A 27,857-nucleotide genomic window follows, 5' to 3' on the forward strand; every position below is an offset into this window, starting at 1 on the left:
CTGTACATTTCCTTTTTGCCAGAATTCTACCCACCATTCACAACTCCCATCCCTTCCACAGGAGCATCATTACTTTCCCACAAATCATCCTCCTCAACAGAAAGTTGAACGGTTCTATTGACAATATCATCCATATTCGCACTCTTACTATTCGGTAAATCCGTCTCCAAACAAGCACAATGTAAATGAAGAACACAGGATTACGGTAAATAACCACCGAGAGAACTCATGGTCATAACCAGACCAACCTATTATTCAACAGAAGTAAGTCTCTCTGAAAAAGTAGTATAATATTGGTTATTAAGAATTAACTAGATTCAAAAATTCAAACGGGTCCATTTCCTTAAAACATTAATATTTAAAATAAGGTAGGTTGGCTACTCACTAAAAATAAAAGTGAGGGTCAGTATTTATTATGTGAAGTCTCTGTTACTAGTATGGATGTGTTTTTCTATGGTATTAGGTTTTTTTTTTTATGCTGAATATTCTATGGTATTAGGTGGGTAAACATTAAATTCTCCAACGTCGCTTTAGTCATCAATCTCTCATACCTCACCTAAATATTTTATTGTGAATTTCTTACCCCTCCCCCTCTCCTTTTTTTTCATTCTTTTATTTGGGTAAAGCAAATTCCTTTTACACTTACGTACGGCCCCCATATTTTAATTTTTCTTTCTTTTAATTTTGGTTTTGGCATTACATCAAACACACGGGCTGCTTTCCCTAATGGAACGGCGATTCACCGTTGTTTTTTATAATTTAATACTTAAAGCCTGATAAGAACCTCTTAAATAATCTTTCTTTAGTTTCAGAACTGAAAATTCTAGATTTGTTGGTACCAACATTCACCTTCATGTTGTAGGGTGCATCGGAAAGAGAATGAGTTCTAGTCGTTTAGTGGCAGAGACCGTGTGGAAACAAATTGAATCAACTGCTTTAGGTACTACTTTCTCTTTCCAATTGCTTATTCTTATACTTATTTCCTGGAGCTTTTGTATGTATACATTTAAAATGATTACAAACTTCGTTTTGTTTAAACTTTTGATGGGACGAAACAATTGAAATGGGACAGTGACAGATGAGCAACTCTCCATGTGAGTAACTTGTTATTGATGTCATAATTTGGGTTTGTTTAAAGTTCATATGGGTAAAAAGTTATGTTTGTTACTTCAAATTCAGCGTAAATTTCTTGTTTGGAAAGAACTTTGAGCGAGCAACTAGGATTGTGGATCAAAGAGGTGTCAAGAGGATCTCAGGGTTGCCCAGTGGACGTTCCATCTTTCAGGTAGAATTGAAGATGTTGAATTGGACATTTAGAAAAAGCCCTTTCCATTTTATCATGCTCATCCAAACATAGTTTTGGTAAATGTTTATATATCAATTTGTATTTTGAAACCTCTATCTAAATTCAATCAAAACAATGAAAAGTTCTGAGCAATTATGTGTTGGGTAAACTTGCAGCCGTACAGGCCAAAAACTAAACTTGGGTTCCTATTTATGTTATATGATTGTATCAGGTTATGGGAGAATCTAGAAGAAAGGAGGAGTACTTTTGCTTCCCTGAGCACTTTTGTGCCTGTTATTCATTCTTCTATGACACTGTGAACAGAGGAGAACAGCTTTGTGTGAGTGAGATTTTTCTTTGGCTTATTGATTAATCAAGTGGCTAATATCCTTTTCTGATCAATCTATCTTGCTTCCATGTTTGCTTGTTGCTTTATCCCTTGTCCAGTGTAAACATCAATTAGCTGCAAGACTTGCTGCTTCACTCGGAGCATGCATTGAAGTAAAGGTCTCTGATGATGAGCTAGCTTTGTTACTTTCCAAGCTCTAAAAGGACTTTGGTGGAGTTGTCGAGTAGAAGAGGCACCGAATTATAGATAGAATTCATTTCAGTTGTTGTGATAGTGTAGAGATTTTTGAGAGATATGTTATAAATAGATATGATGTTTGAATAAAAAGTACAATCAACACGAACACTTTATTCCTAAACACGAAGTACACTGAAGCTTGAAAATCACGAACTTCCTCCTTACATAGAAATCAAGGAACAATCTTGTGAGCTTTCAACTTGTCAATCCAAGAAATGAATGAGGTCTTTGAGTTCCTGAACCCCACGAAACCATGTTCTTTGCTTTTATTCATACTGTCAATGACCCCAGAATAGCACAAAATGAAGTCAACAAACCACCAACAGCCGACATCTTTTAATTTCGTAGGCACCAGACCATTCTGCCTTACAATGTCATCCCAAACTTGACTCTTATCCTTCATCATCTCCACCAATCCTGGCCTCGAAACGCCGGTGATGTCGCGGTCACTGTCTTCAAAGTCCTCATACATAACGTCAAACTGATCAGCCAAGACCTTCCACAGATGCTTCCACTTGAAAACGTCGCCGTTGCTGCAGTTGAAGGCCTCATTCTTGGCGTTCGGATCCACCGCCGCCCATATGTGATGCTCCGCAATCAAATCGGCGTCAGAGGCGTCCCAGTAAGTATCCCAGCCGGCCCGATTGCCCGGAAACTTCAAAGGCTTCCCCTCGTGCTTACAGATGGCGGCGTAAACGCATAGACCACTAATAAGGTTCATCAAACTGTACGGAGAGAACCCAAATATGACTCCAGGCCTGTGGACTGACCACGTCAACCCTTCTTTCTTCTCCACCTCCGCCATTAAAATATCTTCTTGAGTATAATAAAAGTTGGGCACGTCGAGTCTCGGGAGGTCTTCATGGAACGGAGGCTCGTGGGGCCGAACCTTGCCGAGAAGCTCAAAGGGGCCGACGTAGTGCTTCCGCCCGGTCTGCAAGCAGACGTGTTGGAGATTCGGTGCGTGAGGGACAACCGCCTCGAGGACGTTCTTAAGCATCCGGCCATTGACGTCGCAGTTCTCGACCTCCGTAGGTCTGCTGCTCCAGGTGACATAGAAGATGTGGGTGACGTCATTGAGTTTGGACAGTTCGTCTCGGGTCTGGTCCGGGTCGGTGACATCACACTGAATGTAGTGGATGGGGTGGTCAGCGTTCCAAGCGGGCTGGGGCCGACGGGCGACTCCGTATACCTTCCAGGGTCCGCCTGGGGTGTCGGAGAGAGGGAGAATCTCAGCGAGGCTATTTCTCACTATGCCAGTCACGCCGACCACAAGTGCCACGCTCTGGTAATTAGGCGGGGCATCGTCGTAATAGATTCTTTTCTGTACATGTATAACAATAATTGATTTAGTTTTGGTGTTTGATTTATTTGAAGTGCTGAATTTTTTTAAAAGAAAATTACTATAATATATAATAAATACGATTAGCACTTGCCTTTGCAGCTCCTATTGCTCCTGCCCACCACCAACTCATAATAGTTTTGGTTTTACAACAAAATAAATGAATTCCAGAGAGAGCAGAAATGATACGATAGTTTCAATAACATATGTGTTTGATTGAGTTTGGTTTTTCCTTATGTTTATTGAAATTTGCAATTATTGTATAAGGTCAACTCCAATGGGAGTTACCTTGTCTAATGCCTTGTCAGAGGTGGCCAAAGGTGGAAAATAAAAGCTGATGTGAAGATGTTAGTTTATGTTGAAATTTGGCAACGTTGCCTTTAATTTTTTTTTTTTTTCTTTTGTTCAATTGGTTAAATTTTGATGTGACAATTTAAGTTAGCCTAAGAGAAAAATGAACCATGAAAAATGTGGACACACATATTGAACATGGTGACGTATGGTGAGGACGGTTGTCTACTCATACGTTGAAAGTTTAAAGCTGATTGAAAATGACCCAACACATTCATATTGGACAAGATATCACCATATAACTCTTCCAAAATTTAAATGCTTTTATACGTGTCATTGAGCACTTTAACGTTAATTATTGAAGTAATGTACTTTTTTTTTCTTATTGTTGATTGGATATCTATATGGAGTGTTTGATAGAAAGGGAAGTGCTTAAGCTCATGTTACAAGCTAGGTTGGTGCTTGGTTAAGATGCACACATAAAGGTGCAGGCTGGTGAGTATGTTGATGCTTAGTTTGTACGACAGTGATATTTTCGTAAATATCTTCAATATTACCTGGAAATAGACAGGACTTGGTAGGTTCCATATTGAAGGGTCAATGAACGCAATTGTGCGATCAGATTTGGGAGATCAGAGAATTGACGAGTTGAGAGCCAAATATGTCTCCTAAGCAAAAATCATATATGTTCGTGGTAGAAGGCTAAAAACTCAGAAGGCTCTTTGTAGGGGGAGCACCTGGTGTCAGCTCTCCACCACCCCTTGGCGCAGGTGCGTCAAGTGAGCTACTACTAGTTAGGAGGGCTAGAAAGGCGGGCATATGAGGACCACGAGGGGACCCATATGTCTCTATGAGTAGGAGTACTCATGGACATTACCGGCCCGCCTCGGTAGTTCGTTGAAGTATGCTGCCAGAGGTTTATGGGTACGGTTCTCTTAGCTTGCCAGTGTGCCGCTTGCATGGAACGTAGCCCAAACCTCCGAGAGACATCGTGGTGCGCCATGGCCACAAGTCTTGACACGAGATGGCACAGGAAGTCATTTGTTAGACTTGCTAGCATACATGCATTGAAGGGTGCACAATGCTTGAGAAGGACAGAGGTCCAGTGTGTACTACTAGTCTAGCAGCTAGTCTCGAGGGCCAGCCAACATGCGTGAAGGCATGGTGCCTTGAGGATTGGAGCATGGACGTATGGGAGTCCTTGGTCTCTGACGGGAGCTATTCAGATAGTATCGAATGGGGCATGATGAGAGGTGTTGGCATGCCAGCTTGGTGTTGGCTCTTAGCCACACATGCTACCTTGGCTTGGGAATGTCTGGGTGAGCCTCGGTGTTGGGATTTGCCTTGCCATAGTGAGAACCTATGGACAATGTGAGTTTCTTGGCTAGATAGCCTTGATGCATGGTTGCACTCATAGATGCTTGAGAGCATGACTTGGCAAGAGTTGTTCGAGAGACCGAAGTGTGCAGAGGCACACGGTCGCGCGAAAAATGTGCCCATTGTTATCCGGATGGTTGGAAGGTTAACCTTGGCTCAAAGGAGGCAAGGTGCCGCACGGGCATTTCCGCTGTCCAGAATGTCAGCCCGTGATAGTTGGTATCAAAGCCAAGTTCATCTTAAGTGGGGGATGAACTTGGTTGGCCCATCCTAAAGTTGATGTAAGCGTGCAGAAGGATCAAGAAGGTCTGGATGCTTGAACATATGTCATTGAGTCATTTAGTCACATAGAAAGGATCAGTAAGATGAGACGGGATAAGACTTGGTTGCTTTTCTTCGTGGGAATACTGGACATCCTAGAGAGGGGGCAAGTTATGGTTGCTTCGAATCAAAGTTCAGTGATGTTAGAAATACAAAAACCACATGAAATTGTGGAGATGTGCTGCATTCGAGTTGGGACTCGTCTACTTGAGACAAGGTTTGATCGAGAGGTCAAGGTTGTATGCTTGGTTCACTAGTTCAGGTTCGCCTGAGTGATAGTGTAAGTCGCATGGAGCGATGTTGTTGAAAAGGGAACTTGTATACAAGAGTGTGGAAGCATAATAGTGGTCGTCAAACGCTTGGTAGTCATGACAGTGGTCGAGAGTGGATAACTTTGAAGAATCAGATAAATATGAGCATGAAATGCTTCATTTGCTACTTGTGTGCCAAATGGCATCACATGGAGACCAAGATGGCATTGGTTGCGATTGTCAAAGGATAGTCATACTTGGAAGTGTTTGCATGTTATCTTGTTTTGAACCGAAAGGGAGGCACTGAGACAATGGAGTGGGACGTGTTGGCTCATGGAGATGTTAACTTGTGTGAGCAGCACTAAGGCATTGTAAGAGATGCTAAGTTGTGGAATGTATGCATCAAATGTCAGAAGGGTCGAGTAGACTGCGCGCAGTGGTCAGAATAGTACTAGAGTTTCTTGAATGCTAGAGGGTTGCGTCAAGGAAACATAGCACTGCAAGAGAGCTTGAGGAGGGCGAGATGGTGCTAGATTTTAAATGTGGGTCGGAGGGCCTTGCTATTGGGACTTAGTGACCATAGGAGCCTAAAAAAGCTGAGAACTTGCACTAGAGTTTGTATGTGGCCAGAGGGCTATGTCGAGATGACCTTTGTGCTTCTTGCAAGCCCGGAGGGGCGATATGCTAGTATGATGTATCATTTGGGTGGCTATGTTGATAGTTCACGCATAAGGGAATCGACAGTGGTGCTACATGAAGTAGTTGACTCGAGAGTCACATCCTGCGGGGTGCACTTCTAGATTTGTTGTGTGCATGGAGAGTTTGGGCGGTTGGACGTTCTTGCTTGTGGGCAAGTTGTTGAGGACGCGAATAGTTGAAGTGGGGGAGAGACCTTCACGATTCAAACATCCAAATAGCAGACCAATGTTCCATTACAAAAGCATCGAGATAAGTTATCATGGAAATCATTAGTTGTTCAGGATGTAAAGTCAATGAGACTCATGAACAAAGACAAAGTCAGTTACCTAGGGTGAAAGTCGTCAGGACTCAGGTACTATGGTAACATTAGTGCATCGTTTGCCTAAGGTGAAAGTCAACAGGACTCAGGTACTAAGGAAACATAGAGATGTGGAATGGCGAAGAGTCAGAATGACCGAGGCATTAGTTCAACATCATCTTCAAAAGTGATAAATGGAAGGAGGGACCGCACGAGAGAAAGTGGCTAGGTTGCGAGCTATACCTTTAGAGGTACATCTCGAGAAGAGAAGTTATTCCCAAGTTGAAGTGGGGGAGCCCACTAATTCATATGTTCGAAGGGTCGGGGTACTTGTTCAGTTTTGGTGTGTGAATCTAGGGGGAAACACAACAAAAGATGGGTTGTACAGTGCAAAGATATGCATGACTGATGTGAGTGGGTCTAGTGACCAAGTGAAGCTGCACATAGACAGTATGCATGGGCTTAGGCTGAGACCAAGATTGGGTAGGTTTTGTAGCATGTTATGGGACATGCTTAGTGTTTTATTGGGACACATGTTTATGGGAACAAAAGACGAATGATTCAAAGAACATATGCCAAAGAGAGATAGCGGATTGGGACAACTTCAGACCTCAAGGGTGAGGTAAAGTGCAGTCAAGTTGGTCAAGATTCAACAGGCCGTCTAGAGTTAGACAAGGTTGATTTGGGGGTAGAACTTGAGGCACGATGCTAAGAGTCCGCATGAACACGAGCCAGAAAGCAGTGCAGCGATTTTGAATGATGTCAGATCATTGACCACATTGTAGAAGCTCAGAGGAGTATTTATGCTTATGGTCAGGATTGGCCATTTCGCATTAAGCCATGGGTATGCAGTAAGGTTGGAGGGCCAAAATTCTGAGAGACTACGTCACGAAGTCTATGTGCAAGGGTGCACTAGATACTGCATAAAGGATACAGTTGGCACGAGTGCCGCATAGAAGAGAGACTTGCCTTCAATGGAAGGACGTTTCCTAGGTGCTGTTGGGAATGGTTGGTTTGTGAACCTCACCCTGAGGGGTGCACCTTAATTTTGTCCTTGCCAATAGGAGTAGGCATTGGAAAATTGGCGGGAAAGCAAAAATCAAATGATGTGTTGGCTTTGGGGTCAGTGTTGCAAGGGCTGCTTGGTTGATTGGAGGGACGTGGTGATGGACTTAGAGGAGTTCATGTGTGCAAAGAGTATTCGAGTGCAGAGGCACTACTTCATGGGAGGATTCTGAATAGCGATAGTGGCATGGGGTCTTTGATCGAGTCCAAGAGTGGACGTGAGAGATCATCACCAAGTCAGTAATTCTACAGTGGTAGAGGGACTAGTGTAGACTCAAGATTCGGAAGAAGCATGGAGTGAGCTTAGGAATCAAGGCAGGAAGAAGATTTGCCAGCAGTCTGTCGATGAGGGCATCGACAATTGAAGTGGGGGAGAGTGTAACATGCTGGCCTTGAGGGCATGTTACAAGCTAGGATGGTGCTCGGACAGATGCGCACATAAGGGTGCAGGCTGGTGAGCATGCTGATGCCTAGTTCGTACGGCGGTGGCATTTTCGTAAATATCTTCAATATTGCCCGGAAATGGACGGGACTTGGTAAGTTTCATATTGAAGGGTCAATGAGCGCAATAGTGCAATTGGATTTGGTAGATTCAGAGAATTGGTGAGCTGAGTGCCAAATATGTCTCCCAAGTAAAAATCACATATGTTCTTGGTAGAAGACTAAAAGCTCAGAAGGCTCTTTGTAGGTGGAGCACCTAGTGTCAGCTCTCCACCACCCCCGGCATAGGTGCGTCAAGTGAGCTACTACTAGTTGGGAGGACTAGTAGGGAGGGCATGTGAGGACCATGAGGGGAATCATATGTCTCCATGAGTAGGAGTACTCATGGACATTATCGGGCCGCCTCGGTAGTGTGTCGTAGTGTGCTGGCTTGCCGGGATGCCGCTGGCATGGAACATGGCCCAAACCTTCAAGAGACGTCGTGGTGTGCCATGGCCACGAGTCTCGATATGAGATGGCACAAGAAGTCATTCGTGGGACTTGTTAGCATGCAAGCATTGAAAGGTGCACTATGCTTGAGTAAGAGAGAGGTCTAGTGTGTGCTACTAGTCTGGCAGCTAGTCTCGAGGGCCTGCCAACATGCATGAAGGCATGGTGCCTTGAGGATTGGACCATGGACATATAGAAGTCCTTGGTATGTGATGTGAGCTATTCAGATAGTATTGAATGGGGAATGATGAGAGGTGTTGGCACGTCTGCTTGGTGATGGCTCTTGGCCACACATGCTACTTTGGCTTGTGAATGTCTGGGTGAGCATCGGTGTTGGGATTTGCCTTGCCATAGTGAGAACCTATGGACAGTGTGAGTGTCTTGGCTAGATAGCCTTGATGCATGGTTGCACTCATAGATGCTTGAGAGCATGACTCAACGAGAGTTGTTCGAGAGACGGAAGTGTGCAGAGGTACACGGTCGCGCGAAAAATGTGCACATTGTTATTCGAATGGTTGGAAGGCTGACCTTGGCTCAGAGGAGTCAAGGTGTCGCATGGGTATTTCCGCTATGCGAGGGTGCAGCCTCGCCCCGTCACGCCTCCAAAGCAGCCTCGCTATGTGGGCACCCTCGCTATATTCTTCGTGTCTCGCATACGTCGACTATTGCATCCAAACAAGGGTCTCCAAATGTCGTCTCGCTATGTCAGACCCTCAAAGGATCCCTAACATCTCATTATGCGAGGCCTTCACTAGGCCTCTCGCATGCACCTTGTCTCGCCTCAAACACCTGGTGCCTCGCTGAAGAGGCCCTAGTTCCCTTCTTGGAGTAGGTGCCACCAGTGAGGCACCCCCAAGCCTCGTCTTCTCACGACATGTAAAGTGTGGAGCCTCCTCAATGTGCGTACGAGGAACACTTGGAAATACTAAGTAGGAGTACCATGTGATCATAGGGTGCCAAAGATGAATTGATGGGGACGACTGGGTACAAGATACGCGTACTGATATGGGATGTACGATCATGACGATGATAGGGGCATGGCCCTGTAATCCGCATCTGACGAGTAGTGGGAGTACGAATTTGTACGGAGAATGGAGGCACTACCTGGGCACCCCCGACCATATGGCAGTGTCGACAGTACGATGTCCTGCACCAATACTCTGGAAATGTTAGGGTAGACACCACTATGTCCCAAGCCACTACCCTGGCCATGCACCTGTGTACGACCTTATTCCCTGGGACCTACTTGTTTCAGGGGGCCAATAGATCCCACCTATAAATAGGATTCGACCCCTCAGGCTAAGGGGTTGGAAAATTCTTTGTATGAAAAACAATTAAGAAATATATGATCTTGGCTCCATTGTTGTTTTGTATTTTCTTTCAAGTTCTTTCCATGTTATTTTCAGCTATCTTTCACAATATAATTTGAGTTTTCTAACCTTGTAACGTTGACGAGTTCTTACCGTCAACAATTTGGCGCTGTCTGTGGGAAGGATAAGTGCCAAGCCACTTTTCTTCCATTAGTTCTGGCAGGAAGAAATCCCAATACGTTCTAAACGACTGAGAGAACCACGAGAGGTGGAGGTCCACCTTGATGGAGATCAGCTGAAGGCCTCCATGAAGAACCCTCCTTTGCCCAAAGATGTGGAGTCCCCAAAGGAACCCGAGGTTCATGAAGTTGAGAGGGAGGCCTCATTCCCGCCCGTCCCTCCAGATGAGAATCATCCGAGGTCAACAGCTACCACTGCAAGAGATGCCGGCAAGTTCCCGCCCCCAAGGCCGCCGCAGGTGCCAAACTCCGGGCGGCAGGATCTAGGCCCATCGATGCGCAGACCTAACAAGCATCCCCAGGTCCATTCCGTGAGATTGAGTTCTAGATCTTGATTCTATGAAGAGGAGATACGTGAACTACACCGCAAGAACCAAAGGCTTGAAACCACCTTAGAGAACATGCAAGAGGTGTTAAATGTCCTGTTGATCTACGAGAGGAACTCAACAAGAAAAGGGTGGATAAAAGGACTACACCTCCTATGGCGCCCCGGGAAGGCAAAGGAAAGGGAGATGATAACCCGTCCACATTGAGAGACTCCTTGAAAATGAGGAAACAAGACCTAGACACCGAAATGAGGAGCCTACGGAGCAAGATCGTCACTGCATCTGGAGGACAAGCCATTGAGGATGAGTTCGACCATGAATCACCCTTCATTAAGGAGATCCAAGCCATCCGGCTCCCAGCCAACTTCAAGGAGCCTCATATGAAGGAAACACAGATCCTAAGTACCATCTGGACGCGTTTAACGACCTGATGAAGTTAAGGGGGATTAGTAGCGGAGCCAGGTGCCATTGCTTTGTTGTCACATTGAAAGGACCTGCATACGAATAGTTCAAGAGACTTCGACCAGGGTCCATCAGGACTTGGCAGAAGTTTTCTGATGAATTTCTCCAACAGCATCATGCCGTGCATGATTATACAATGCCAGGCACCAGCCTCACCAATGTGAAGCAGGGAGAAAACAAGAGTCTAAAGAGCTACATCCACAGGTTTAACATGGAGGAAGCCAAAGTAGGGAGCTTGTCCCGCAGGGAGTTGAAAATGGCCATCACAGCCGGAGTGCGTCCAGGAAGTAAGTTGTGGGATAATATGCTCAAAAGGGAAGTCACTAACCTAGATGACTTCTAAGAGAGGGCACAAAATTACATTCGTGTGGAGGATGGCCATGCGAACTTAAAGGCAGGAAAAAGCGAGTCCCATGTAAAGCCCCCAGTCAATGAAGGGTCGAATGGGGTGAAGAAGAAGAGGGCTCATGAAGGGCTAAGAGATGATCAACAGAGAAGGTCCAAACGCAGAAGCGATCATAGGCAAACGGATTACACCTTCTATACGAGCCTGACGGACACCAGAGAGCATATCTACCTCATAAATGAGGATTAGGTTCCCTTCAAAAGGCCCCCACCGATGAGAAAAGACCGGTCCAAGAGGGACCCTAGCAAATACTGTCAGTACCACAAGGATATCAGCCATACCACGGCAGAATGTACCCATTTGAAGGAAGAAATTGAAGAGCTCATCCGCAGGGGGTACCTTGGCTGATATGTTAGAAGGGAAAAGTAGAAATCGGAGGACGTGCCGATGATACCTCGGGCACAAGGAGGAGCCCCAGAGATACAAGGAAAAGTGAGAATGATCTTTGGAGGTCCGAGGTTTGGGGGAGAGTCCAGGAAGGGTCGAGACAGGTACGCTAGAGAAGCCAGACGGAGTCCACCACCGTGTGTCATGAGTTTGGAGCCGCGACCCCTGAAAAGCTTTAAGGGAGAAAATGACTCAATCACTTTCATAGAGGAGGATGAACGAAGGGTGCACTTTCCCCATAATGATCCTTTGGTGTTGACAGTTCAGTTGGCCAACATGCGGGTGCATCGGGTCCTTGTAGACAACGAAGGTTCCGTAGATATCTTATATCGCCCCACCTTGGAGAAGATGAGTTTGGGCATCAGACACTTGAAACCCTGTCAATCCTCCTTATACGGATTCACGGGGGACTCGATACAACCCTTAGGGGTGATCGAATTAGCACTCACCATGGGAGAACAACCCAGACAGACCACAGTAATGGCAAACGTCGTCATGGTAGATTGTGCTTCAGCTTTCAATGCGGTATTGGGGAGACCATCCCTAAAAGAATTGAAAGCGATAACTTCAATATATCACCTCGCCGTCAAGTTCCCAACTCCTGGTGGAGTAGCGAGTATGAAAGGAGAACAAAGAGAGGCATGGGAGTGTTATAACACCTCCCTTCGCATGTCTGTGAAATCGCAAGAACTGATGGTGATGGTGGTACATGGGGGCACAAACTCGTAGGAACTAGACCCCAGAATCATGGAGGAGCTAGGGGCAGAACCCGTGGAGGAGGTAGAGGAAATCGTGGTGATGGAAGAGCCATTGCGAAAGTTGAAGGTGGGAAAAAACCTTTCGAGCGATGCGAAGGAGAAGTTGGTAAGGTTTTTACAGGACAATCTGGATGTATTTGCTTGGAGTCACGAAGACATGGTGGGAATAGATCCAGCTATCGTGTGCCACCATTTGAATATCGCCTCTGAGGCAAGGCCTGTTAGGCAGAAAAGATGAGCGCTTGACCCAAAGAGGTACGCAGCCTTAAATGAGGAGGTCGACAAGTTGAAGGCCAATGGGTTCATCCGCGAATCATTCTATCCTATATGGGTGTCGAACCCGGTGCTAGTCCCGAAACCGAATGGAAAATGGAAGACTTGCATTGACTTCTCAAACCTCAATAAGGCTTGTCCTAAGGAAAGTTTTCCGCTTCCAATGATAGATCTGCTGGTGGATGCAACGGCCGGGCACGAGTTACTTAGCTTTATGGATGCCTACTCTGGATACAACCAGATACCTATGAACCCAGCTGACGAAGAGCATACATCATTATAACGGATAAAGGACTCTACTGTTATAAGGTGATGCCTTTCAGATTAAAGAACGCGGGTGCCACCTATCAAAGATTGGTGAACAAAATGTTCGCTAACTAGATAGGGAGGAACATGGAGGTATACGTTGATGATATGCTGGTGAAGACCAAAAATGCCGCAAAACTCAACAAAGACCTAGGAGAAATGTTTGACACACTCAAGAAGTACCGAATGAAGCTGAATCCACTCAAGTGCAATTTCGGTGTATCCTCGGGAAAGTTCTTAGGTTTCATGGTCAACTCCAGAGGCATTGAAGCTAATCCTAATAAGATAAAGGCCCTAATAGAAATGAGCCCACCCAAGAAAAAGAAGGAGGTGCAATGTCTAACGGGACGGGTGGCAGCTCTTAATAGATTCATCTAGAGGTCTACAGACAAGTGCCTCCCCTTCTTCAACATCCTACAAGGGAGCAAAAAGTTCGCTTGGGATGAAGAATGTGAGGATGCTTTTATCAAGTTGAAGGAACACTTAGGGAAGCCACCCTTGTTGGCAAAACCTGAAAGGGGCGAAAGGCTATACTTATACTTGGCAGTATCCGAGCAAGCCATAAGTGCTGCCCTGGTTAAAGGAGAGAAGAAGCACTAGCTGTTGGGAAAATATAAATTTTACCTCAATGGAAATGGTAAGAAAATGTTACAACTCAATGCAAAATATTACAATAGACAAGGATTGATTAAATAAAGTGTTACAACTCTATAACTGAAAATAAAAATAAAAGGAGAAGGAGATTTAAGATGATAGAAATAGAAAATACAACTCTATTACTAAAAGATACAAGTAAACTAGAAGTGTTTGAACAAAGGAAATAAAAGGATTACAACTCTTAAACAAAAGTACAAGTAAATAGAATAAGAAGAAAAGAAGAAAGAGCAATAGAAGAAAATAAGAACAAGAACCAAAACAATAAACTCTCACTCACACAACCAAAGTGAAGAGTGTTGGGGATCACCAACTTGAACAAGGTTTGAAACCTTTGTCCATAAGCTTATTTCCCCCTAACTTAAGCACTAAGGGATCTCTCACAGATTATAGGAAATGCTTTATGGAATAATCAAGGCTCAAGGTGTTTCTAGCCAAGTGCTCTAATGGATAGAAATGTTATGTCGTACAAGTGAGCATTAGGCTCCTATTTATAGAGTTTTGAGACACTCTTTGAATTTCAAATTCCACCAACCCCCATGGCTGTTACCAATGATGAATTGGATGTTTTATAGAATTAAAATAGAGATTTGGGAGTTACTTGGCTGTTGGAAATGTTCTGTTATACCCAAAAAATAGGAAGATGTATCCTAGGAAACTAAGGGGAATGCATTCTAGGAGAGTTAAGGGGAATGGTCCTAGGAGACCCCAAGGAGGATGTGGTCCTAGGAGACCCCAAGAGAGTGATCCTAGGAGAACCAAGGGTGTGTAGGAGGTAAGCCTCCCAAGGTTTTCTAAGTGTTGGCTCGAACGTGTCCAAGGTAAGTAGCTAAGGAGGAGGAGTCTCATGCAAGAGAATGGAGACTTAGATTTTGATAAGGAGATCCTATACAATGTTCGATCGGACATGTTTGGGAGATGCTAAAGGAGGTTGCCTCAATGTTGTTCAAGGTGAGGTTGCCTCAATGTTGTTCAAGGTGAGGTTGCCTCAATGTTGTCCAAGGTGAGGTGCCAAGGAGGTTGCCTCGGACCACCTTGGTCCGAGGAGAAGCCAAGGAGATTGGTTCAAGGAGGAACATGGCATGCTAGAGGAGAGTGCATGTTAGAGGAGAGAAGTGCATCTCCTACCACCATGCACGTTCAACCCACCAAAAACATGTCCTACCACCATGCATGTTCAACCAGCACTTGCATGGGTAGTGAGTAGGAGGTGGACCAACTAGCTAGAGGAGACTAAGTCAGACACAACTTCAACAACATGCGCGGGAATCTCTCATTCTTCCCACAAATGGGGAGTTTGTTACATTTTGAATTTTGAATGTTTATTTGTAATATAAATGTAATAAATATAATAAAATATCCCGATCATAAGGGGATATCAGTTGAGGATCCCAGGTCTATAAATAGAGAGCTTATGGGATGAGAGAAAGGGCTTCTGCTGCTTCTTCTTTCTAGAGAGAGAAAATTGGGTCTGTCTATTCTAGAGAGAGAAAGTGCTGAAATTAGAGAGAATTCTTGTATTTTCACAATCTGTACTAAAGAAACTCAGTCGGCTCAGTCCATCTGATCTTGAGTGCAGATATATAAATCACAACTCTAAGTGGATTAGGCTATTACCGACAATCGGGGCTGAACCACTATAAAAATCTCTTGTGTGTTCTTTATTTTCTTTATTATACTGTCTATGTCGTTTACATTCTCTTGAAGGCTTGTCGTAATTGACGTTCTCACGTCGTTGGCTAAAAACGCAGTCAACACGTTCAAAATTGGATAAAAACCTAATTTGTATGAAGCTATCAGCCACTAGGGTCGTGGCGCTTGTTTCAAGCGCCGCGACCCTTGGTCATTTTCAGCAACCAATTTTTTTAGTTTTTTCCAAAACGTTCCAATTTATTCCCACTTGATTTTGTAACTTCCATACACAATATGGGAGTTAAAATCACATCTCTATCAACCATTTCTCATATGGCTTTAATAAATTCATCTCAATATTGTGTAACAACAAATCTACACAATAATGGGTGATATTTAGGAGTTACAAATTTGTGATGAATTTGTAACACCAAATATGTTACATGTTTGGATATTTCACATATATCCAAATAATGTAACTCTTTATTATACGTTACAATATGTGACACTCTATGTCACATTTATTTAATCTAAAACATTATATTATAAAATAATATAATATTACATTATATTATAAAATAATATAACATTCCCCCACTAGATTAAATAGTCATCTATTGTAACACTTATTTAATCAATCATTATATTTAAAAATATAATATATCCCCCACTTGATTAAATAAGAACTCTCTCTTATAGGAGTCATTGCATTGATGCATAAAGTAAAGTGTTTTTCAACTTGAACTTTACTATAGTGTAATTATCACAAAATTTGTCGAAAATTTGGTTGCACTAGGCATTGAACCATCTTTTTCATGATGAAAAATTGGTGATAACACACACACCTTTGCGATGTTCACTTGAGACCTCTATGTCTCGCTTTGCACCGTTAATGGCCATGTGCACTTTCCATTCATGGACGTTCTTAAGAATACTCCCAATTCTCATGAGAGGCGGCACCACCCCTAGGTCCATATAGGTAGAATTCTTACAGTATTTTGTTACCAAAAATACTTGTCTTTACAAGACTGAATTCTATTAAAAAACCTTTTGGTTTTAACCCTCAACTTGGTAACTCACAAGTACTCAACATCTCAGATGGGACTTGTTTTGAGTACAACTAATATTCACTTGATTGACTTGTTATTACCTATTGAACCTAACATTAGTTGAATAACTAATGTTAAGATAGGTTACCATCAATTGTGAATCTCTTTAGGGAGTTTAAGTCCCATCCCTCGAGATGATGCAACCACTAAATCCCTTGTTAGTGGCTTAGTGAAAGGATCTGCCAGATTTTCACTTGTTCTCACATAGGATATTGATATGAATCCTCTTTGAATCAATTCTCTTACATATCCATGTCTTAGACTAATGTGTCTAGACTTCCCATTATACACTCCGCTGTATGTTCTAGCCAATGTCGCTTGGCTATCACAATGTATCGATATAATAGATACATTATCTTTGATTAGGGGAATCTCTATCAACAGATCCCTTAACCATTCAGCCTCTTTGCCGGTAGCAGCTAGTGCTATGAACTCTGCTTCCATAGTGGAATGAGATATACAGGTTTGTTTCTTGGAACCCCAAGAAATTACACCTCCACCAAGTGTAAATACCCAACCAATTGTGGACAAGTTGTCCCCAAGATTGGATATCCAACTTGCATCTGTATATCCTTCTAATATCGAAGGAAATTTGGAGTAGTGAAGGCTTAGTCCTTTGGTTTTCTTGAGACAACCTAGGACTCTTCCAATTGCCTTCTAGTGATCCACACTTGGATTACTTGTAAACCTACTAAGTTTACTTACCACAAATGCTATACCAGGTCTAGTACATTGGGCAGCGTACATTAGACTCCCTATAGCACTAGCGTACTCCAATTGAGCCACCGCTCTTCCTTCATTCTTCTCTAGTTTTACACTATGATTGAATGGAGTATTGGCATCTTTAACCTTGAGATGGTTAAATTTGTTCAATACTTTCTCAACATAGTGGGCTTGCCCTAACGCAAAACCCCCACTATGTTTCTTTACTTTGATACCGAGTATGGTATCAACTTCTCCAAGATCTTTCATCTAGAAGGTTGATGATAGAAACCTCTTCGTTTCTTCTATCCCTTTCATGCTATTACTTAGAATAAGCATGTCATCCACATATAAGCAAACAATGATCACATATCCCTTACAAGTTTTGGAATACAAACACTTGTCTCCATTGTTATGTCTAAACCCATTAGACATGATGGCTTGATCAAATTTCTAATGCCATTGCTTAGAAGCTTATTTCAATCCATATAAGGATTTTACAAGTCTACAAACTTTATGTTCATATTTTGGTAGGAAAAACCCTTCGGGTTATTCCATATAGACCTCCTCATTTAGGTCACTATTAAGGAATGCCGTTTTGACATCCATTTGATGAACATACAAGTTGTGTATGGAAGCTAAAGCGAACAAAATTCTTATAGAAGTTGTTCTTGCAACAGGCGCATAGGTATCGAAATAATCGATACCCTCTTTTTGCCTAATCCCTTTAGCTACTAATCTAGCTTTAAAGGTTTGGATAGTGCTGTCAGTGTGGTATTTTCTCCTAAATACCCACTTACACCCAATTGGTTTAGACCCCGGTGGGAGGTCTACCAATTCCCAAGTGTTATTGGAAAGAATGGAATCCATCTCATCATTGATGGCTTCTTTCCAAAATGCACTATCTCTCGATTGCATAGCTTCTCTATAAGTCTTAGGATCATCCTCAATGAGAAGTACAATAGGAATTTTCCTAATGACTTCCTCTCTATTTCCTTCTACCACGTAGAATGAAATTCGTTGAGAATCTATCTCATCCACTACTAGACTTTTATGATTTTTAAGCCTTTGACTTCTTCTAGGTTCAAAGGGTTGCTTTACATCCTTTTGAGAATTCTCCTCTTGAGAATCAACTTTAGATGTAGAAGCTTGAGAATTGTTCTCATATAACAAATTCTCCTTTAGAGATGTTGAAGCTTGAGAATTGTTGTCACATAACATATTCTCAAAAAATTCATCTTCTCTAGATTCAATCACAATGTTAGACTCTAAGTCTAATAGCCTATAAGCTTTACTATTGTTGGCATAACCAACAAAAGCACACTATATGGCTCTTAAACCTAACTTTGTTCTATTAGATTCGTTTTTCTTGCAATATGCAAGACACCCCTACACTTTGAATTACCCTATGTTGGGTTTTCTTCCTCTCCATAACTCATATGGAGATATCTCATTTTTCTTCATCGATATTCGATTAAGAATGTGACAAGCGGTTAAAAGCGCTTCACCCCATAAGTTGAAGTTCAACTTAGAAAACACCAACATAGAATTTATCATCTCTAGATAGGTCCTATTTTTCCTTTCGGCAACACAACTGTGTCGTGGTGTATAAGGTGCAGTGCACTCATGAATTATGCAATTTTCTTCACAAAATGTATTGAATGCATTAGAGAAGTACTCTCCTCCTCTATCACTTCTTAGCACCTTAATCTTTTTATTTAGTTGATGTTCAACTTCTAATTTATACAATTTAAAAGCATCAAAAGTTTCATCTTTATGCTTTAAAAGAAACACATAGGTATATCTACTAAAATCATCTATAAAAGTAAGAAAATACCTTTTACCACCTCTAGTTAAAACACCATTTAATTCACAAAGATCACTATGGATTAAATATAGTAAATTAGATGATCTTTCTACACTAGAAAATGGTTTCTTAATCATTTTTTCCTTAACACATGTTTCACATTTACCATAGTTTTTAATATTGCACGAAATCATACCACATTTTACTACTCTTTTCATGGTTGAAAAACCTATATGCGATAGTCTAAGATGCCACAAAAATAAAGAATCATACTCAACAATATAGGCGGAATTAGCATTTTTATTGATAACATTGAAAGTTACATCATTGGTGCACAATTTAACCATTCCCTCACAAGAGTACCCTTTTCCCAAGAATACATTTGATTTGGTAAGTATAAGTTTACCGGACTCAAAAACGACTTTAATGCCGGGCTTGCCAAGCAAATCACCACTTACCAAGTTTCTACTCATTTCGGGAACATAAAGTACATTCACTAATGTAACTTTCTTGCCGGAGGTGAAGTAGACATCAATAGTACCTTTGCCAAGTACCTTGGATTTGCCCTCATTGCCCATTTGTATCTCACGATTGCCCTTTGACTCTTCAAAGGTCTTGAACAATGATTTGTCATAGGTGACGTGGACGGTGGCACATGTATCATACCACCACCCTTACACCTTGCCTTGGACCACATTCACCTCACTAAGGGTAGCAACTATGTTTTCCTCTTGAGTTGCGTTCACCTTAGGTCCTTGTTGGTCTTTTCTATGCCTACACTCTCTAGCATAGTGACCCTTTTTGCCATACACAAAGCAAGGGCCTTTCTCACCCTTAAACTTGTTTGGGTTGGTTTTTGGACCCAAAGGTTTCTCATTACCCTTTTTCCCTTTGTTTTTGGGATGTTTTGGTTGTGACACCGCATTTGCTTTAGAAGTCTCTCCATTAGACCCCTCCACAAGTTTATCTCTACATATCGATTCCTCTTTGATTCCAATATGTTTTTGGATTTCCTCCAAAGAATAATCCTCATTTTTATGAAGGATTCTTTTCCTATAGCTCTTCCAAGTTGGTGGTTATTTAGCCACTATAGCACCAACTTGAAAGGCCTCGGGAAGCTCAATCTTTAACACTTTCAATTTGTTAACAATAATTTGTAATTCATGAATATGAGGAAGAATAGGTTTATCACCAAAAAATTTGAAATCGAAATATTGAGATATCAAAAAAAATTTGGTACCTTCCTCTTCCGCCTTAAACTTTTTCTCAAGTGCATCCCATATCTCCTTGGCCGATTTGGTCTCGGTGTAGAGGTCATAGAGCCTATCGGATAGGGCGTTGAGGATATGACCCCTACAAAGGAGATTGTCCTCCTCCCTCTTCCTTCTTTTCTCCACCTCCTCGAGAGTGTCTTTGTCGGATGGCTCGGCTAAAGGAGCCAAGGATGACTCAAGGATGTAGGCGATTTTGAGAGTGGTTAAAAGAAACCTCACCTTGTCTTTCCACCTAGTAAAATTGGATCCATCAAACTTATCCAACCTCACTAGGTCTTGGTTCATGATCTTGATGGTCTCCCCTTCCATTGAAACAAAAAAGGGTTAAGCTTTTGAATGTTGGGAAAATATAAATTGCCTCAATGGAAATGGTAAGAAAATGTTACAACTCTATGCAAAATATTACAATAGACAAGGATTGATTAAATAAAGTGTTACAACTCTATAACTGAAAATACAAATAAAAGGAGAAGGAGATGTAAGATGATAGAAATAGAAAATACAACTCTATTACTAAAAGATACAAGTAAACTAGAAGTGTTTGAACAAAGGAAATAAAAGGATTACAACTCTTAAACAAAAGTACAAGTAAATAGAATAAGAAGAAAAGAAGAAAGAGCAATAGAAGAAAATAAGAACAAGAACCAAAACAATAAACTCTCACTCACACAACCAAAGTGAAGAGTGTTGGGGATCACCAACTTGAACAAGGTTTGAAACCTTTGTCCATAAGCTTATTTCCCCCTAACTCAAACACTAAGGGATCTCTCACAGATTATAGGAAATGCTTTCTGGAATAACCAAGCCTCAAGGTGTTTCTAGCCAAGTGCTCTAATAGATAGAAATGTTATGTCTTACAAGTGAGCATTAGGCTCCTATTTATAGAGTTTTGAGACACTCTTTGAATTTCAAATTCCACCAACCCCCATGGCTGTTACCAATGATGAATTGGATGTTTTATAGAATTAAAATAGAGATTTGGGAGTTACTTGGCTGTTGGAAACGTTCAAAATTGGATAAAAACTGAATTTGTATGAAGCTATCAGCCACTAGGGCCGCGACACTTGTTTCAAGCACCGCGGCCCTTGGTCATTTTCAACAACCAATTTTTTTTTTTTGTTTTTTCCAAAACGTTCCAATTTATTCCCACTTGATTTTGTAATTTCCATACAAAATATGAGAGTTAAAATCACATCTCTATCAGCCATTTCTCATATGGCTTTAAGAAATTCATCTCAATATTGTGTAACAACAAATCTACACAATAATTGGTGATATTTAGGAGTTACAAATTTGTGATGAATTTGTAACACCAAATGTTGGGAAAAAATAGATTTGCCTCAATGGAAATTGATAATAATATTACAACTCTATGCAATATATTACAAATAATAATGATTGATTAAAAAGAGTGTTACAACTCTATAACTAAAAATACAAATAAATATAGAGAAAGAAGAAGAAGAGGATTGAAATAGAAGATACAACTTTTGACAAAAAGATACAAATAAACTTGAGGTAGTAAAAGGAAAGATGTAGATGAGATTACAACTCTTAAGCAAAGATACAAGTAAATATAACAAGAATGATATGAAGAAAAACAATAGAAGAGAATAAGAACAAGAACAAAATAATAAGATACTCTCACTCACATAACCAAAGTGAAGAGTGTTGGGGATCACCAACTTGAACAAGGTTTGAAACCTTTGTCCAAAAGCTTATTTCCCCCTAACTCAAGCACTAAGGGATCTCTCTCAGATTTTGGAAATGTTTTATGGAATTATCAAGCCTCAAGGTGTTTCTAGCCAAGTGCTCTAATGGATAAAAATGTTGTGTCTTACAAGTGAGCTATAGGCTCCTATTTATAGAGTTTAGAGACACCCTTTGAATTTCAAATTCCACCAACCCCATGGCTGTTACCAATGTTTAATTGGATTAATTAATATGGAATTAAAAATGAGATTTGTGAGTTATTTGGGTTTTTTGAGCCGTTCAACAAAGATTGAAAAAACTGAAAAAAAATGGTCAGTTTTTGGCCTGTGGCCGTGGCCAGAGACATTAGTGGCCGCGACCACTAGCCTCTGTCCCACAGGTCGCGGCCACCAACATTCAGCGCCCGTGGCCACCGACCATTTTCTGCACTAAAAAATGTGCTGTTTTTCAAACGGTTCCAAACCCTCCCAAATGATTTTGTAACTCCCAAAACACATTATTGGGGTTAAAATCATATCTCTAACAGCCATATCACATATGGCTTTATGAAATTCATCTCAATATTGTGTAACAACAATTTTACATAATAAAGGGTAATATTTGGAAGTTACAAATTTGTAACACCAAATATGTTACATTATTTTGGATATATCTCATATATCTAAATATTGTAACTCTTTATTATATGTTACAATATGTGACACACTTTGTCACTTATTTAATCTAAAACATTATATTATAATATAATATAATATTACATTATATTATAAAATAATATAACACCAAATATGTTACATGTTTGGATATTTCACATATATCCAAATAATGTAACTCTCTATTATATGTTACAATATGTGACACTCTATGTCACATTATTTAATCTAAAACATTATATTATAAAATAATATAATATTACATTATATTATAAAATAATATAACACTAGTAACCCGTGTACTCCGTCAATAAACGGTTAGTAGATGCGGAGAACCGATACCTGGAGATAGAGAAGTTGGCATACGCGTTAGTTGTGGCTTCAAGGAAGTTGAGGCCCTATTTCCATGCCCATGCAATCGAAGTACTCATTGATAGCCCTTTAAGACAGGTCTTGCATAAACCTGAAACCTCGGGGAGACTGATGAAGTGGTCGATCGAGTTGAGTCAATTCGACATCACTTATACCCCAAGGACCTCCATCAATGTACAGGTGCTTGCAGACTTCATAGTGGAGTTCACCTATCGACCAAATGGAGGAGGCGATGACGAAGAGGGACAGTCAGTCGTAGAAGGAGAGTCAAGGAGTTCTGAAGAATGGAGCTTGCATGTGGATGAAGCATCCAACGAAGGAGGATCTGGAGCAAGTATCGTGATGACTAGACCCGAAGGACATAGGATGTACTGCGCGATACGGTTTGGGTTCAAAGCCTCGAACAATGAGGCAGAGTACGAAGCACTTCTAGCAGGGTTGCGGTTGGCCCAGGGGCTAAAGGTAACGCATCTACACATATTTAGTGACTCATAGTTGGTGGTATTCCAAGTGAAGGGTGAGTATCAAGCGAGGGGTCCCAAGATGGTTGCATACTTGGAAAGGGTAAGAGGCTATTTGAGGCAGTTGGTGAAGTATATCATAGAGAAAATCTCGAGAGAGAGGAATACCCATGCTGATGCCCTCACGAAGCTGGCTTCCACTAAAGATGGGGATATCCTTGAATTAGCACCTGTGGAATACTTACCGAGGCCAAGCATCGTTAATTCAGACATTCACATGGTCAGCATCCCAAAGGAGTCATGGCTCGACCCAATTATAAGCTACCTGAAGGATGGAGTTATGCCAGCAGACAAGAGGGAGGCTCGGAGGCTGGTGTATAAGGCAGCCCGATACACCTTGGTAGACAGGATCTTATACAAGAGGGGGTTTTCTGTGCCACTCTTGCGATGTGTTGATGAGGAGGAGGCTATGAAGGTACTGTATGAAATACATGAGGGTGAGTGCGGCAACCATGCGAGTAGACCATCCATGGCTCGGAAAGCCATGAGGCAAGGGTACTACTAGCCCTCCATGGAGAGAGATGCAAATGACTTCGCAAGGAAATAGGACAAATGCCAGAGGCGCGCAAACTATTCCAGAAAACCCCCGAATGAGTTAACTAACATGACTAGCCCTTGGCCCTTTGCTATCTGAGGGATAGACCTGATTGGCGCCCTTCCCGCCGGTAGAGGTGGAGCAAAGTATGCGGTAGTAGCCATAGATTACTTCACCAAGTGGGTTGAAGCGGAACCTCTAGTAAAAATAACGGCCAAGCATATCACCACCTTTGTCAACAAATTCATTGTCTGCAGATATGGAGTGCCCTACAAAATTATTTCTGACAACGACACCCAGTTTGAAGGGGAAACGTTTGAGGAGTACTATAGGGAAAGAGGGATAAGGAGAAGCTTCTCGGCTGTTGTGCATCCACAGGCCAATGGGCAGGTGAAGGCCATTAACAAAGTCCTTAAGAAGAACTTAAAAAAAAAGCTAGAGAAGATGAAAAAGGCTTGGGTTGAGGAGCTACCTAATGTGCTTTGGGCCTACAGGACCACTCCGCGCACAACCACTGGAGAGACCCCTTCTCCTTAGCATATGGATGTGAGGTTGTCCTCCTGATTGAGATGAAGGTTAACTCCTTCAGGATACAGGCATACGAGGACTAAGTCAACCATGCGGCAATGGCCGAAAGTTTAGACATGCTAGAAGAAAGAAGGGAAAAGGCGCAAATGAGAGTGGCGGTATACCAGCAGCGGGCAGAAAGGTACTACAACTCGAGGGTGCAAGAGAGAACGTTCAGAGTAGGAACTGGTATTAAGAAAAGTACTCCCCAACACGCGAGACCCGGGGGCGAGGGTACTTGGGGCGAACTGGGAAGGACCCTACCAAGTTGCTCAATACATACCACCAAACACCTATAAGTTGGCGCGCATGGATGACACCGTCATACCTCACGCATGGAATGCGGAACACCTCAAGAAGTACTACCAGTAAGACTTCCACATCCGATGCAAACAATATCTATGTTTAGTTTGTTGCATGTTATGTAACTTAGTAGACAAGAAACAAAGAGGTTACCTAGATAACCTCCCAAGTAGATGTAAACTTTTCATATATGTCGTTGTAACCTGCCTACTATAAATGAAACTGTTCACAACTTTGCATGTTATTTTTCTTCTCTATGCAAGCATCAACCAAAGTGCTTGCTGAAATAAATTTCACCAAGCACTCGGGGGGTAGGACAGGAGGCACGAGTATAAGAAAAAAAAATCTCTTATATTCAAAAGGATTAGCTACCCTTAAGAATATCAAGGGAATAGTTTAAAAAGATGACCTCCAACCAAAGGCTGACACCCCAGGGGGTGAGGTTGTAAGGAAGGAATCTCCCAATAAGTCTAGAACGGCCATTAAGCCAGCTAGCCAAAAAGGGTCCTACAAGAGACCCTTGAAGAAATAGTACTATATACAATGACGAGAAAAACGCTTCTCGCTAAAAGTAACAAGCGCGCACAAAGAATATAAAAGGACCCCAAGAGCCCAATGGGTTAACGTGTCCTTACAAGTATAATCAAGGTGCACCAGAAAGATTATCATCATCAGATCAAGGAAGAGATATGTAATCCACAAATAATAATAATAATAATAAGAGGGACTTACCAAAGTCCCTTAAGTTTGATGAACACAAAAAAAAAAGAAGAGAAAAGGGAAATAATATGAGGGATTACATAGCAACAACATACATAGGCCGAATGCAAAGGAACCTACAAGTTTCCATCCTGACCCTTCCACTCAGAAATCTTCTCAACTGCATAATCTCCAAAGGGAGACAGGTCAACGACGGGGTTGGTTCTCCATACGGTGTGCAGCGTGCGATCAACTATGCCATTCTCAGCATTCACAAGCTCAGGCTCGAGCACAATAATCCTCTCGTTTAAAGTATGGATGGTAGCCTCCAGCTGGGTGTTGGTGTGAGAGGTTGATGCAGCTGGACTAAAGCGGCGTCCCTCTGAAAAACTGCCTCGGTCAGTTGACTCGACAAGACATCCTTTGCCGCCTCGGCCACCGAGAGATTCCCCAATGCCTCATCGAGCTCGCGTTGTATCCATTGGGTCGATGAAGAGTTTGAGGTGATCAGCCGATGATTCAGGATAGAAGCCTAAGTAAGGTCAAGGACATAGAATAAGGGCTCGAGGGTCAAGCAATATCAACACAAAATGAAAACACAAAAAAAAAATATATATCATAAATGAATAAGCTGAGTATCTCGAAAAATACCTGCAAGGAGGCTCGCATATAGGCATCTTCTAGCTCAGCGTCGGGGACGTCGTGCAAGGTTCCCCATTCACCTTTGGGAAAGTTTCCCAGATGATGGCTCATGGCTTCCCCATATTGGCTTGCCAGAGGATGATCTTCGAAAGTAGAAACATAAGCTTGACCGGGGGAGATGCGTGTGCCTACCGAGGCATATTTTGGAAGGGATGGGGACCGAGAAGGTCCTGATCCATCCGCAGAGGTGTGGGGGGCAGAAGAGCGTGGAGTCATCTCCTCAGGTAAAGAGGCGCCTGAAGACGCCCGCCTAGAACGCCTCCCCGAGGGTAGAGGAGACCCAATAAAAGAAGGAATGACGAAATTCCTTTTAGGCACAGAGGGGCAGGGGACAGAGACATCGAAGGAAAACTCGTCGCCAGGCATTGATGGTGGCATCCGAGAGGTAACATCGCCAGTATGTCCGTCATTGGCCATGCCCCTAGCCCTGCCGGCTAAAGAGTGTAGACACGAGTAGTTCTCAGACACCACTGTCTCCTCAACGTCCATATGATCACCCGAAGGGTAGACATAGTCCCTATCAGCTACCTCGTCATAATTACCTTCATTGTGGCCGTATAGCCACGGACCTGTGGATTCAGATGAGGTGGGGCATGGACTTGCGGATTCAGATGAGATGGGGCATGGGCCCACGGATTCAGAGGAAACAGAGCATAGAGAGACGGTTTGGTCTGGGGTCAGAAACCTGTACAAGTGAAGGTTGCTCTTTGTAAAAAGGGTGCATGCTTGTTTGCATTCACCCTGCAAGGTGAAGGTTTGGTACAAGTGAGGATTTTCATCACTCGGTCGCGAGCCGAAGGTTTCAAGGTGGAGCCAACAACCCCTAAGAGACCTGCCATCAAGAGAAAAAAAATAACTACAGTTAGAGAAACCATAGAAGAAAAGCAGAGTAAAAAGAGAAACCTCTCATGTATGAAATCAAGGTGAGAATTGTCTTACTTGGAGTGTTGAAGCTAGTGTGTCAGGTGAATTCGCTATAAGTGAAGAAGTAGTCTATCTTCAACAAGCCCCTATTCGAAATGGAGCCCTCCACGAGGGAATGCCCTTTATGGGCCATGACTTTCTAGAGCTGGTAGAACCCAGGTGCAGATGTATACGCCCTAAGGGTGTAGAAGTAATGAACCTTGCTCATGGAAGGCCCTCTGGAATGCACCTGAAGGTACAACATATATAGGCTGCTAAGCACCACCCAAGAGTTGGGGGACAGTTGTAGAGGCGCCAGTTCAAAGTAATTAAGTACTTTGACGAAAAAGGGGCGAAGCGACAAAGCCCCACCAGATCTGATTATGGAATCACTGAAGGCCACGAACCCTTCTGGCGTCTCAGATGCGCGTTCATTACACTTTGGGATGACGGACTTGAGATTTGATGCTAGGTGATGAGCCTTTAGCATATTGGCCAGTTTAATGCTGGTAAGGCTAGACTTGCCCGCGTCATCGGAAGTGTCAGGGGTTCTCTTCGGCATCTCGGGTACCTGGACAAAGATAGGCAGTTTATGAGCTACAGACTTTCTAAGGATCCTGGAAGACCCCCCATGCGTCTTATATCTACCAGTACTTTTCTTGACCCTAGGGCATAAGACCGGGGGTAGGGGAGGAAGCGTGGGTGGGATCATAGAAAGAAACTCCGATTCAACTAATTCACGTCTATCGCCTTCGAAGAAGGGACCCCTATGACCAGGAGACTCGTCACCACAAAAGGA

General features: G+C 42.5%; 2 protein-coding genes across 4 annotated transcripts; one reads left to right on the forward strand and one right to left on the reverse strand.

Annotated features, from left to right (window-relative positions):
• The first annotated feature begins 18 nt into the window (after positions 1 to 18).
• On the forward strand, positions 19 to 1,992 carry LOC133796271 (uncharacterized). 3 transcript variants are annotated; one of them, XM_062233749.1, is made up of 6 exons: positions 19 to 264; positions 863 to 940; positions 1,073 to 1,094; positions 1,180 to 1,285; positions 1,518 to 1,625; positions 1,733 to 1,992. In XM_062233749.1, the coding sequence occupies exons 2-6, from the start codon at positions 880 to 882 to the stop codon at positions 1,832 to 1,834; spliced, it is 399 nt and encodes a 132-aa protein (XP_062089733.1). In that variant the 5' UTR covers positions 19 to 264; positions 863 to 879; the 3' UTR covers positions 1,835 to 1,992. The 3 variants fall into 3 exon arrangements, with proteins under 3 accessions (XP_062089733.1, XP_062089728.1, XP_062089737.1); XM_062233744.1 differs by lacking the exon at positions 19 to 264 and adding an exon at positions 540 to 646; XM_062233753.1 differs by lacking the exon at positions 19 to 264 and adding an exon at positions 566 to 620.
• LOC133818604 ((S)-8-oxocitronellyl enol synthase CYC2-like) lies at positions 1,906 to 27,620 on the reverse strand. Its single transcript, XM_062251595.1, has 3 exons — positions 27,396 to 27,620; positions 26,436 to 26,896; positions 1,906 to 3,250 (listed from the first exon to the last, which is right to left on the reverse strand). Exons 1-3 carry the CDS (start codon positions 27,618 to 27,620, stop codon positions 2,044 to 2,046), a joined length of 1,893 nt encoding a protein of 630 aa, XP_062107579.1. The 3' UTR covers positions 1,906 to 2,043.
• Between the last annotated feature and the right edge of the window lie 237 nt (positions 27,621 to 27,857).

The sequence above is a fragment of the Humulus lupulus genome, chromosome 1 (assembly GCF_963169125.1).
Source record: "Humulus lupulus chromosome 1, drHumLupu1.1, whole genome shotgun sequence".
Taxonomy (NCBI): Eukaryota; Viridiplantae; Streptophyta; class Magnoliopsida; order Rosales; family Cannabaceae; genus Humulus; species Humulus lupulus.